Source organism: Takifugu rubripes, chromosome 22 (assembly GCF_901000725.2).
Source record: "Takifugu rubripes chromosome 22, fTakRub1.2, whole genome shotgun sequence".
Classification (NCBI taxonomy): domain Eukaryota; kingdom Metazoa; phylum Chordata; class Actinopteri; order Tetraodontiformes; family Tetraodontidae; genus Takifugu; species Takifugu rubripes.
This window is the reverse complement of record NC_042306.1, coordinates 13,030,947-13,042,933: the sequence shown is the minus strand read 5'-3', so window position 1 is coordinate 13,042,933 and position 11,987 is coordinate 13,030,947. Positions and strand designations below refer to the sequence as shown.

At 42.1% G+C, this 11,987-nt stretch overlaps 3 protein-coding genes across 4 annotated transcripts; 1 reads left to right on the top strand and 2 right to left on the bottom strand.

Annotated features, from left to right (window-relative positions):
• Positions 1-11: 11 nt before the first annotated feature.
• ndufb3 (NADH:ubiquinone oxidoreductase subunit B3) lies at positions 12-1,397 on the top strand. Of its 2 annotated transcripts, none has more exons than XM_029830844.1 (3): positions 12-156; positions 945-1,073; positions 1,162-1,397. In XM_029830844.1, the coding sequence occupies exons 2-3, from the start codon at positions 946-948 to the stop codon at positions 1,310-1,312; spliced, it is 279 nt and encodes a 92-aa protein (XP_029686704.1). In that variant the 5' UTR covers positions 12-156; position 945; the 3' UTR covers positions 1,313-1,397. The 2 variants fall into 2 exon arrangements, with proteins under 2 accessions (XP_029686704.1, XP_029686705.1); XM_029830845.1 differs by having other exon boundaries at positions 81-178.
• Positions 1,398-1,436: 39 nt separating this feature from the next.
• On the bottom strand, positions 1,437-4,925 carry LOC101078725 (UDP-glucuronosyltransferase 1-1-like). The gene is made up of 9 exons (XM_029830843.1): positions 4,372-4,925; positions 4,227-4,290; positions 3,997-4,145; positions 3,662-3,789; positions 2,834-2,927; positions 2,588-2,713; positions 2,353-2,440; positions 2,054-2,273; positions 1,437-1,790 (listed from the first exon to the last, which is right to left on the bottom strand). The coding sequence occupies exons 1-9, from the start codon at positions 4,879-4,881 to the stop codon at positions 1,520-1,522; spliced, it is 1,650 nt and encodes a 549-aa protein (XP_029686703.1). The 5' UTR covers positions 4,882-4,925; the 3' UTR covers positions 1,437-1,519.
• A 3,341-nt stretch (positions 4,926-8,266) lies between these two features.
• On the bottom strand, positions 8,267-11,781 carry LOC101078215 (UDP-glucuronosyltransferase 1-1-like). The gene is made up of 9 exons (XM_029831119.1): positions 11,226-11,781; positions 11,080-11,143; positions 10,850-10,998; positions 10,515-10,642; positions 9,688-9,781; positions 9,442-9,567; positions 9,207-9,294; positions 8,908-9,127; positions 8,267-8,634 (listed from the first exon to the last, which is right to left on the bottom strand). Exons 1-9 carry the CDS (start codon positions 11,733-11,735, stop codon positions 8,364-8,366), a joined length of 1,650 nt encoding a protein of 549 aa, XP_029686979.1. The 5' UTR covers positions 11,736-11,781; the 3' UTR covers positions 8,267-8,363.
• Between the last annotated feature and the right edge of the window lie 206 nt (positions 11,782-11,987).

Here is an 11,987-nt window from a genome sequence, read left to right as displayed (position 1 = left end):
TAAACGCCACTTTGATCCAAATTATGTTCGGGTTGGTGACGGTAATCCAAGAATCTGCGCTTTTTGTTCTAAATGGGCTGCCGTAGTTTTGCCGTAAAAAAGCTTTGGTTGTCGTGAGCTTCTGTACTGTAGCAGAGGTCATAACAAACCATCCAGGTAAGCCACGAAAAGAAATAAGGTTCATACATTCTCAACATTTTTAAACTTGTCATTATCAGCGATGTTTTATGCTATTACCTACATAAATGTACCCACGGTTGTAAATGGAAATACTGGTTTAATTATATAGCCACAAAATGGCTAACGCAATGCTAGCTCAAGAAAAGATGACTGTCAAACCCAACGCCGTACATTGTAATGCCAATAAACAGGCTATGAAGAAACCGTCTGTGTAAATTCTCAGTCATCCAGGTCATTGTATCCAAGGTAGTTTTCTCTGTCAACTGGACTGGGTTTCTTCTCTTGAAGACGTTTCGCCTTCTATCCAGAAGGCTTCTTCAGTTCTGAACTGAAGAAGCCTTCTGGATAGAAGGCGAAACGTCTTCAAGAGAAGAAACCCAGTCCAGTTGACAGAGAAAACTACCTTGGATGCTATGAAGAAACCTGTTTTTGCGAGTAACTATTGCACTTATTGACGATGTGATTTGATAAATGTCTCATCAACTCAATGGCAACTGTACTCAAAGGGACAATTTTACAATCTCGAGTTGGACGTAAATCTTATAACTCTTGTGTTTATCATCAAACAAACGTCACTTTGCGCAGTTATATTCTTAAAATGAATCATAGCAGTTATTTGTGTCGATCAGATAATACGAAATCGATTGAATCTGCCAAGTCATTACGGATACAAAGTTACAAATTTATAAAAAATAATCTTATCTGTCAGTTCACCTTTGTGATACACCCAGTGCTAACTTGCATTTATCTACATCTCTTAACAGCATGGGAGGTGATCATGGCCATGGAAAGATGTCCATGCCAGACTGGCAGCAGTGGAAGACAGAGGGAACACCACTTGAATTCACACAGAAGAGGTTAGCAGCCAGGGGCCTCAAGGACCCATGGGCACGGTCAGTATTTACACCTATATTCATTACAGCTGACATTAAGTTTTCTTTCTAGACTTGCTTATTTTGTTTTCTCTGTTTCTGTTGGCAGTAATGAGGCTTGGAGATACTCTGGTGGCTTTGCTCGTGCTGTGACTTTGTCTGATGTGCTGCTCAGAGGATTCAAGTGGGGCTTTGCAGCCTTCACTGTTGCTTTGGCAGTTGAATACGCTCTGTTCCCACCAAAGAAGGGTGGCCACTAATGATAACTAGATGCACCTCAAGCCCAGTCAGCAATGTCCTTTGGTAATATTCTGTGTTTTCTCTCAAATAAATGTTTTGATCACCCGTGGGAATCCCCTATTATTTTTATATCGGTGAACCAAAACAAGATTTGGAATCTGTTTTAATGAATGAACACACACATTTACAGGACGGCAATTGTAAGAAGAGTAAAGTGTAATGCTGTATTAGTCTCGTTTCCTTTTCCCGCCCAGTTTCCTGAGGCATACTTTCAAACATTTTACTGTCAGCACAACAAGAAGCAGCAGTATAGTGAACAAGAATGCTACAACATCCAGGCAATAATACTGGATCCAGTTGAGGTCATGGACAGCAGGTCGGAGATGTTTTGCCCCTTTGTGCCGCATCACAAATTCTGTCCAGTAAACTGAAAGCTCAAGTGGATTCATTGGTTGGTCCTTATGGAGCTCAGACAGTGTCTTTATGTTGTCTTTATACCTGTGTAAAAAGAGTCAATTAGATAATGCAACATGAAAGCAAAGAAATCAAGATTTGTCTTCATTAACTATTTGATTACCCAAATCTAAAAAGTTCTTCCGTTAAGAAAGTGAAAAATTAGGCTGAATTATTTCTATAATATTTCTATATATCTTTTCAATCATTGGTATGTAAAAGTATTATTTGCCAATAAATTTAATTTTACCCATTCACATATTTACTCAGTAAAGGGGCAGAATATTTTGAGCTGAGTTTCACCTCACCTGGTGTCATTGATGACGTTGTTCAGTGCTTGGACAATGTCTTCTGTCGTGACTGAAAGAACATTCAGGACAATTCCTGCTCCTCTACTTGCCATCTTCTCCGCATTGTCCGGCTGCTCTGCCGACAGTGGCACCATTACCATGGGAACAGCGTGGCACAGACCCTCATAGAGACCGTGAGAGCCAGCGTGAGTGATGAAAGCTCGAGCTCCAGGATGAGCTAACGCAAACACAGGTATCAGATCTTACTCTGTTACAATTAACACATCAATTTATTCCCTTACTTGTCATTTATTCACCTAAAAGGTCATTCTGGGGCACCCACTTCATTATCTTTACATTATCTGGAAGATTGCCATCGATCTGTCCAGTGTACCTCCAGATGACCTATAGAAAGGTAAGAGTGTCATATGTTAATGTTGAGAGGTGTGACATCAATACCACCAAAATGGAAAGTTGATTAATACAGGAAGTCTGAATAATTGATGAGTGTTTGAGAACAGTTCAAATATGTGCATTTATACGATCAAGTACCTTCTGTGGAATCTGTCTAAAAGCCTCCAAGAAGATTGTAGTTGTCTCCTCTGGCATCTCTGACACCACGGTGCCCAGAGTGAACACTATAAATCCATGCTCTCCTGACACCCAGGGTAGCAGATCCTGCAGACACACAAAGAGAGGCAGAGATGGATCAGCTGACCTCCTGCACTGAAAGCACATGACTGGATAAAAAGGTAAAATATAAATGTTCTATTGTCTTAACCTAGAAACACAACTTACTTCAGGCAGAGCATCTCTCACGTTGCAGTTAATTCCACCCACCAATATCATGTTGGGCATGAGAGGCCGTGGGAGCTCCAGGGTCATGTCGATCCTGTCATCATAATGTATTTCCTCATGAAACACAGAATCTCAGCTCATCCTCGACAGTTTACTTTCTTCAATCACAACACAATAACATCACTCGTTCAGCATACTTTCATCAACTGTTTCTGCCCTTCCTTGACACCCCCACCCCCCCGTGCTCTCACCATTCTGTTCCGCAGCATCTTTAGCTCCCGTTTAGTTCCTTGCAACTCTTCTTTTCGGCATCCCTCAAAAGTCCCTCAATCAACTCCAACTTCTCCAAAACACTGCTGCACCAATCATCAAAACTCCCTCCTCCCACCACATCACACCCGTCCTTCTGCAGGGCTACCAGTCTAACTCAAAAACATTGCTAAATCATTATTTGTACTTTTATATCCAATTCTCTCTGGCACCAGAGAATCCGGCCCTCTAACTCTCCACCTCGTGACCTTCCTAACATCAAATCACTCCTCATCCTTAAATCGAAACTGAAACCTCACCTCTTTAAATCTGCCTACTTATTGTGATTATTTTGCTTTTCCTTTTAAATATTTTATATGATTTTACATGTGTACAGCATCCTTGAGAGTATTGCAAGGCTCTTTTGAATGTATAGGTATTATTATACCACTGATTACATTTTGACAGGAAATAATGTTTTCTAAGGTCTTTTGGTCCTATAGGCCATATATTGTCTGATAGAATGTATATATTTCACATTTTCTGACATATAAAATGTGTAACCTTTGTCCATGTTACCTGAGGAGCCAGACAGCAGATTCTGACAGCACTTCAGCAATGCCCACCTCTTCTCCTAAGAACTGATGGGAAATGTAGTCAAACTGCCAAAACAGCAGTTTGCACATGAGCGGCTCCAGCAGAGCAACCTGCAAGTCACACAGAAACACAGAGTTTAACAAGCTCAGTTTAATGTGAGCAACTTGAGTCACATTACCCAACGTGCACAGCACATGTGGAACTGATAAAGACTTCATAAAGAAACTAAAATTAGATATGGTTCATTAATGTACGGCACACATTTAGTTTGTAGAGTTAAAGGTTAATTCATCCCCTATTTGACAACTTGCTCTCACCATGGTGTTAATAGTCCTCTCCTTGAAGTTCATCTTATCTGTGTATCCAGTCAGGAAGCGAGGAACATAGGAGGGTGGGGAGGGGCATCCTGCAGACTTCATATCCAACATACACGGAATTCCTCTTAACAGGTTAACAATCGGGAGGCCTGGAAATGGATGATGAATAAAACTAATTGGAAAATGTTCAGATAGGTGAGGATATAGATCATTTATGTGGCAGAACTCACCTAATTTCCGTGCTATTAAAGCCCCTGTGGGCACCATGGGGTCAGTTAATACAGCATCAAAGTTCTGGGGAGTGATGAGATGACAGCAAACATCACTAAATTTGAAAAGAATATCTTGTCACTGGACTGTGTTTGCATGGCTCACCTGCTGCTCCAGCTGTGAGATGATGCTCGCGTTGAACAGCAGGCTTTCTGCAGTGGTGTGGAGAAAACTTTTAATTTTCTGAAACTGGGTGAAACGTTTTTGTATCTTCTCCATGAAAGACACTGTTGATTTTTCCATAACGTCCTTGTTTGCAACCATTATTGAATCAATTACAGCCTTGTCGTACGGAACAGGAAAGGTCACTATGTCGTAGTATTTCCCTGGACCCATCCTTATAGAGACCTCTGGTATCACCACGGTGACCCTGTGTCCACGGCGGCCCATTTCTTGGGCGAGGGCTTTTAGATCCACCCAGTGACTCCCATCCATAGGTATCACCAACAGATTTCCCAGGAAAGGTGGATCAGAGTCATTAGCAGGAGTATTTGTGGTGCCTTTGGTTTCTTCTGGCCTCTGGTTCCCCCCCCCCACAGGCCCCGCCGTCTTAACAACAGCACCTTTCACCTGCATGCTGAGCAGCATGATAACAAGCAGAGCAGCGCTCCTCATTGTCCCCTCTCCTCTGCTGCTGAACGACTCTAATAAAAAAGCTCTGACAAAGTGGTGAAATGTATCTGTAAACCACTCCTTCTCACCTTTCTCCGCCCAGCCAGGCAGATTAAACAAACCCCTATTGGCTTGTCCGAAGCAGATGGTTGGTTTTTTTTGCTATGTCATCCTCTCCCACTTTAAGTATGTTCATGCATCCATTGATAAAATCAAAGTTTGAGAATAGAATCAATGTTTTAAAATACCACAGAAAAAGAGCCAAATTCCATAAAGAATTTACGAGAGTAAAGAGTTGCATGGACTGGAAAGAATCTGGACAATGTTTTGTGGCTCATGTGAGAGGCTTATTCTGTTCTGATTAACCTGGTGGGAGTGGAAACCTTGTGCGACTGCTGTGTGAAAGGCTGTTGTTGGAGAGAAGGTTTAATGAATTGCTCTCGTTAAGCTGGGAAAAAAGTCCACAAAAACCACTTGTTGGGTCTGCCCACCATGTGAGTTTTGAGGGTCACAGGTCCCAGAAGACAGTGGAGTGTTTACACACCGGTGTGAAGTTAAAATACAATAGTTCGGACATTCCAAGCAGTTGTGAAGGCAGAGTGGTGCTACTTGTGGCATCGACAATAGTGAAGAGGCAACAGTTTCTTTTAATGCTGGTTGCCAAATTCCAACAATACAAGGACGTCCTGCAATGCCGTTACATCATTGACATTATTTCTTTCAAATATATTTTCCACTATCTGCAAAGAAACTATTTTTAAAAAAAACATATGTCTGCGTTGGTCACAGTGAAAGGCACCCTGAACTGTAAATGCGTAGAATTACGAGGCCTGATTCGCACCATTATTACTGCTTCAGTGATAAATTAGCAAGGGTCAAAGTTCAAAGCTCAGTGTTGTGATCAAATGAGTCCAGTCAATATCTAACAGGCTTGTGTACTTGGGAAGAGCAGCTCAATACTAAAGTGAAGTTATGCTGTGCAGGAAGCGCATGTGGCTCCCCTGTCAACTATAGTGTAAACACAATATCCAAGGTAGTTTTCTATGTCAACTGGACTGGGTTTCTTCTCTTGAAGATGTTTCACCTTCTATCCAGAAGGCTTCTTCAGTTCTGAAATCGCTGGGGAGAGAGCTTGAAAATATAGCCCCTGTGGACCATCTGCATGCTAATGATCTGGATGGTCACCTGAGAGTCGTTAGCAGGGTCGTTGGTCGGGTCGTTCACCTAGTTTCTGTTGAGGTGTCTCCCCTTTGTCTGCTGGATCACATGGTGGTGAGTCACTGGGTCTCCTGGAATGGTGTGAATGTTTGTTCTGTTGTTGGAAGGAGTGGAGGACTGCATTGTATGTGGGTGATAGGAAGTGCCTCAGGCCACCACCTCTGTTTAAGGATGGTTTTTCCAATTTGACATGGATAGCTTCCTTGACCCCCCTTTCAAACCAGCTGTCTTCTCTGGCCAGTATCCTTACTTGGCTGTCCTCGAAGGAGTGCCCACTCTCCTTTAAGTGTAAGTGGACTGCTGAATCCTGACCCAAAGAGGTGGCTCGTCTGTGTTGTGCCATTCTTCTGTGGAGAGGTTGTTTGGTTTCCCCAATGTACAGTTCCTTGCATTTCTCCTGGCACTGTATAGCATAAACAACATTACTTTGTTTGGGTCTTGGTGTCTTGTCCTTTGGGTGGACCAGCCTCTGTCTGAGAGCGTTGCTGGGTTTGAACTGAACCAGTATGTCGTGTTTCTGGAGGATCCTCCTAAACTTCTCAGAGACCCCGGACAGGTAGGGGATGGAAACGCTGCGGCGTTTGTTTCTCTCCTCCTCTCCTTTGCTGGGGTCTCGCTTTCTTGAGGTTTTGGTGAAGGCCCAGTCTGGGTAGCCGCATGTTTTGAGAGCATAGAAAACTACCTTGGATACAATGACCTGGATTATTGAGAATCTACACAGACATCCTGCAAACACAATAGTTGTGTACAATAAAAGTGAAGCGGTCAATTTAAGTTCATTTGATTTGATCAAAGGGTACACCAGGATACGCCCCTTTATTTTATATATGCTCCAAAATTAACAGTAGTATGAAATTTTAAATGCAAAGACATGTATTCAAAAGGCATCTGTCAATCTTAGTTTTTTTTAAATAAATATGAGCCAACATTCTTTCATTCATCCTGTACAATCTTATTCGCTGTGTCACCTTTTCAAAGAGGGCTTATGACAATATTTGTAACGCTGATCAAAACGGCCAATAGGTGGCGAAAGTGTGCCAGTTATGCTCGAAGGAAGATATAATAGTAGAATAAAAAATAACAGCTGTTTCGTGACAGCTGACCTCTGTGTGTGTGTGTCTGTCTGTCTGCCTAAATAACAAAATGATATGAATTTTGATAAAATTTTCAGGAAATGTTAATGGGCCCAGGAACAGATTATGAAATATTTGTGAAGTTCTGGGTTGCCGAGGGACTTTGTAAGATCAAAGCTAAGGGGCTTTGGTCATAATGCAACCTAAGGTAGCTTTGAAAATGACACGCGTTCCCTGCATCGTTTCAAAAATCTTCTGCAGTGTCAGCATTAATTTCCGTCCAGCGTTACACTCATTTTTCATCCAGCTCTTGTCTTGGTGATGGTAGCGTTGGACCACTGTGTAAAGCTTCTACAGCACATCCCAAAGATCCTCAATGGGGTTAAAGTCTGGACTCTGTGGTGGCCAATCCATGTGTGAAAATGATGTTTCATGCTCCCTGAACCGCTCTTTCACAGTTTGAGCCCGATGAATACTGGGATTGTTGAATATGCTTAAGTCATCTAGGAAGAAAAAACATCCACTGATGAGTTCAACTCTGTCATTCAGCATGTTCAGGGAGTTGGGTGATCTTTGTTCACACAATGTTGCTGAACCTGGACAAGAGCAAGTGATGCAACCCCAGATCACAGCGCCACCTACAGGCTTGCACAGTCAGCACCAGGCATGATGGGTGCATCACTTTATCTGCCTCTCTTCTTACCCTGATGCCCCATCACTCAGGGTGAGCAGGGTGAAACTGGACACATCCCACAACAGGACCTTCTTCCAATCCTCCAGAGTCAGGCGCATGTGTTCCCTTCACATTGTGTGTGTGGAAATGCTCTTAATTTCATTATTACACAGCCCTGAGTTCTGTTGTTGTTCTATGATTTGGTTTCAGCAAATCAGAATAAATCAGGATTTTTTTTCTGACCACATTTCTTGTTTGAAGACAGCTGTTCCATATTTGGTGGTTTTGGTTCACTTTTCATGTCACTAAAACTTGTCAAAGCACATTAATTGTGACCATTAGGAGACAAAATAAGTGCTACATTCAAACCATAACAGACCAATGTGTTATATTTTTAGCCACAAAAATATCAGTAAACCTCAAAAAGATTTTGAAGTATTTTAATGATCACTCTGTTTTAATGAATGAACACACACATTTACAGTACTGCAATTGTAAGAAGAGTAAAGTGTAATGCTGTATTAGTCTCGCTTCCTTTTCCCACCAAGTTTCCTGAGAAATACTTTCAAACATTTTACTGTCAGCACAACAACAAGCAGCAGTATAGTGAACAAGAATGCTACAACATCCAGGCAATAATACTGGATCCAGTTGAGGTCATGGACAGCAGGTCGGAGATGTTTTGCCCCTTTGTGCCGCATCACAAATTCTGTCCAGTAAACCGAAAGCTCAAGTGGATTAATTGGTTGGTCCTTATGGAGCTCAGACAGTGTCTTTATGTTGTCTTTATACCTGTGTAAAAAGAGTCAATTAGATAATTCAACATGAAAGCAAAGAAATCAAGATTTGTCTTCATTAACTATTTGATTACCCAAATCTAAAAAGTTCTTCCGTTAAGAATGTGAGAAATTGGGCTGAATTATTTCTATAGGAACAAACATTAATCTATATATCTTTTCAATCATTGGTATGTAAAAGTATTATTAGCCAGTAAATTTAATTTTACCCATTCACATATTTACTCAGTAAAGGGGGCAGAATATTTTGAGCTGAGTTTCACCTCACCTGGTGTCATTGATGACGTTGTTCAGTGCTTGGACAATGTCTTCTGTCGTGACTGAAAAAATATTGAGGAGAATTCCTGCTCCTCTACTTGCCATCTTCTCCGCGTTGTCTGGTTGTTCTGCCAACAGAGGCACCATCACCATGGGAACAGCGTGGCACAGACCCTCATAGAGACCATGAGAGCCAGCGTGAGTGATGAAAGCTCGAGCTCCAGGATGAGCTAACACAAACACAGGTATCAGATCTTACTCTGTTACAATTAACACATCAATTTATTCCTTTACTTGTCATTTATTCACCTAAAAGGTCATTCTGGGGCACCCACTTCATTATCTTTACATTATCTGGAAGATTGCCATCGATCTGTCCAGTGTACCTCCAGATGACCTATAGAAAGGTAAGAGTGTCATATGTTAATGTTGAGAGGTGTGACATCAATACCACCAAAACTGAAAGTTGATTAATACAGGAAGTCTGAATAATTGATGAGTGTTTGAGAACAGTTCAAATATGTGCATTTATACGATCAAGTACCTTCTGTGGAATCTGTCTAAAAGCCTCCAAGAAGATTGTAGTTGTCTCCTCTGGCATCTCTGACACCGCGGTGCCCAGAGTGAACACTATAAATCCATGCTCTCCTGACACCCAGGGTAGCAGATCCTGCAGACACACAAAGAGAGGCAGAGATGGATCAGGTGACCTCCTGCACTGAGAGCACATGACTGGATAAAAAGGTAATATATAAATGTTCTATTGTCTTAACCTAGAAACACAACTTACTTCAGGCAGAGCATCTCTCACGTTGCAGTTAATTCCACCCACCAATATCGTGTTGGGCATGAGAGGCCGTGGGAGCTCCAGGGTCATGTCGATCCTGTCATCATAATGTATTTCCTCATGAAACACAGAATCTCAGCTCATCCTCGACAGTTTACTTTCTTCAATCACAACACAATAACATCACTCGTTCAGCATACTTTCATCAACTGTTTCTGCCCTTCCTTGACACCCCCACCCCCCCGTGCTCTCACCATTCTGTTCCGCAGCATCTTTAGCCCTGTTTAATTCCTTGCAACTCTTCTTTTTGGCATCCCTCAAAAGTCGCTCAATAAACTCCAACTTGTCCAAAACACTGCTGCACCAATCATCAAAACTCCCTCCTCCCGCCACATCACACCCGTCCTTCTGCAGGGCTACCAGTCTAACTCAAAAACATTGCTAAATCATTATTCGTACTTTTATATCCAGCTCTCTCTGGCACCAGAGAATCCGGCCCTCTAACTCTCCACCTCGTGACCTTCCTAACATCAAATCACTCCTCATCCTTAAATCGAAACTGAAACCTCACCTCTTTAAATCTGCCTACTTATTGTGATTATTTTGCTTTCCCTTTTAAATATTTTATATGATTTTACATGTGTACAGCATCCTTGAGAGTATTGCAAGGCTCTTTTGAATGTATAGGTATTATTATACCACTGATTACATTTTGACAGGAAATAATGTTTTCTAAGGTCTTTTGGTCCTATAGGCCATATATTGTCTGATAGAATGTATATATTTCACATTTTCTGACATATAAAATGTGTAACCTTTGTCCATGTTACCTGAGGAGCCAGACAGCAGATTCTGACAGCACTTCAGCAATGCCCACCTCTTCTCCTAAGAACTGATGGGAAATGTAGTCAAACTGCCAAAACAGCAGTTTGCACATGAGCGGCTCCAGCAGAGCAACCTGCAAGTCACACAGAAACACAGAGTTTAACAAGCTCAGTTTAATGTGAGCAACTTGTGTCACATTACCCAACGTGCACGGCACATGTGGAACTGATAAAGACTTCACAAAGAAACTACAATTAGATATGGTTCATTAATGTACGGCACACATTTAGTCTGTACAGTTAAAGGTTAATTCATCCCCTAGTTGACAACTTGCTCTCACCATGGTGTTAATAGTCCTCTCCTTGAAGTTCATCTTATCTGTGTATCCAGTAAAGAAGCGAGGAACATAGGAGGGTGGGGAGGGGCATCCTGCAGACTTCATATCCAACAGACACGGAATTCCTCTTAACAAGTTAACAATCGGGAGGCCTGGAAATGGACGATGAATAAAACTCATTGGAAAATGTTCAGATAGGTGAGGATATAGATCATTTATGTGGCAGAACTCACCTAATTTCCGTGCTATTAAAGCCCCTGTGGGCACCATGGGGTCAGTTAATACAGCATCAAAGTTCTGGGGAGTGATGAGATGACAGCAAACATCACTAAATTTGAAAAGAATATCTTGACACTGGACTGGTGTTTGCATGGCTCACCTGCTGCTCCAGCTGTGAGATGATGCTCGCGTTGAACAGCAGGCTTTCTGCAGTGCTGTGGAGAAAACCTTTAATTTTCTGAAACTGAGTGAACTGTTTTTGTATCTTCTCCATGAAAGACACTGTTGATTTTTTTATTACGTCCTTGTTTGCAACCATTATCGAATCAATTACAGCCTTGTCGTACGGAACAGGAAAGGTCACTGTGTCGTAATATTTCCCTGGACCCATCCTTATAGAGACCTCTGGTATCACCACGGTGACCCTGTGTCCACGGCGGCCCATTTCTTGGGCGAGGGCTTTTAGATCCACCCAGTGACTCCCATCCATAGGTATCACCAACAGATTTCCCAGGAAAGGTGGATCAGAGTCATTAGCAGGAGTATTTGTGGTGCCTTTGGTTTCTTCTGGCCTCTGGTTCCCCCCCCCCACAGGCCCCGCCGTCTTATCAACAGCACCTTTCACCTGCATGCTGAGCAGCATGATAACAAGCAGAGCGGCGCTCCTCATTGTCCCCTCTCCTCTGCTGCTGAAGGACTCTAATAAAAAAGCTCTGACAAAGTGGTGAAATGTATCTGTAAACCACTCCTTCTCACCTTTCTCCGCCCAGCCAGGCAGATTAAACAAACCCCTATTGGCTTGTCCGAAGCAGATGGTTGGTTTTTTTTGCTATGTCATCCTCTCCCACTTTAAGTATGTTCATGCATCCATTGATAAAATCAAAGTTTGAGAATAGAATCAATGTTTTAAAATACCACAGAA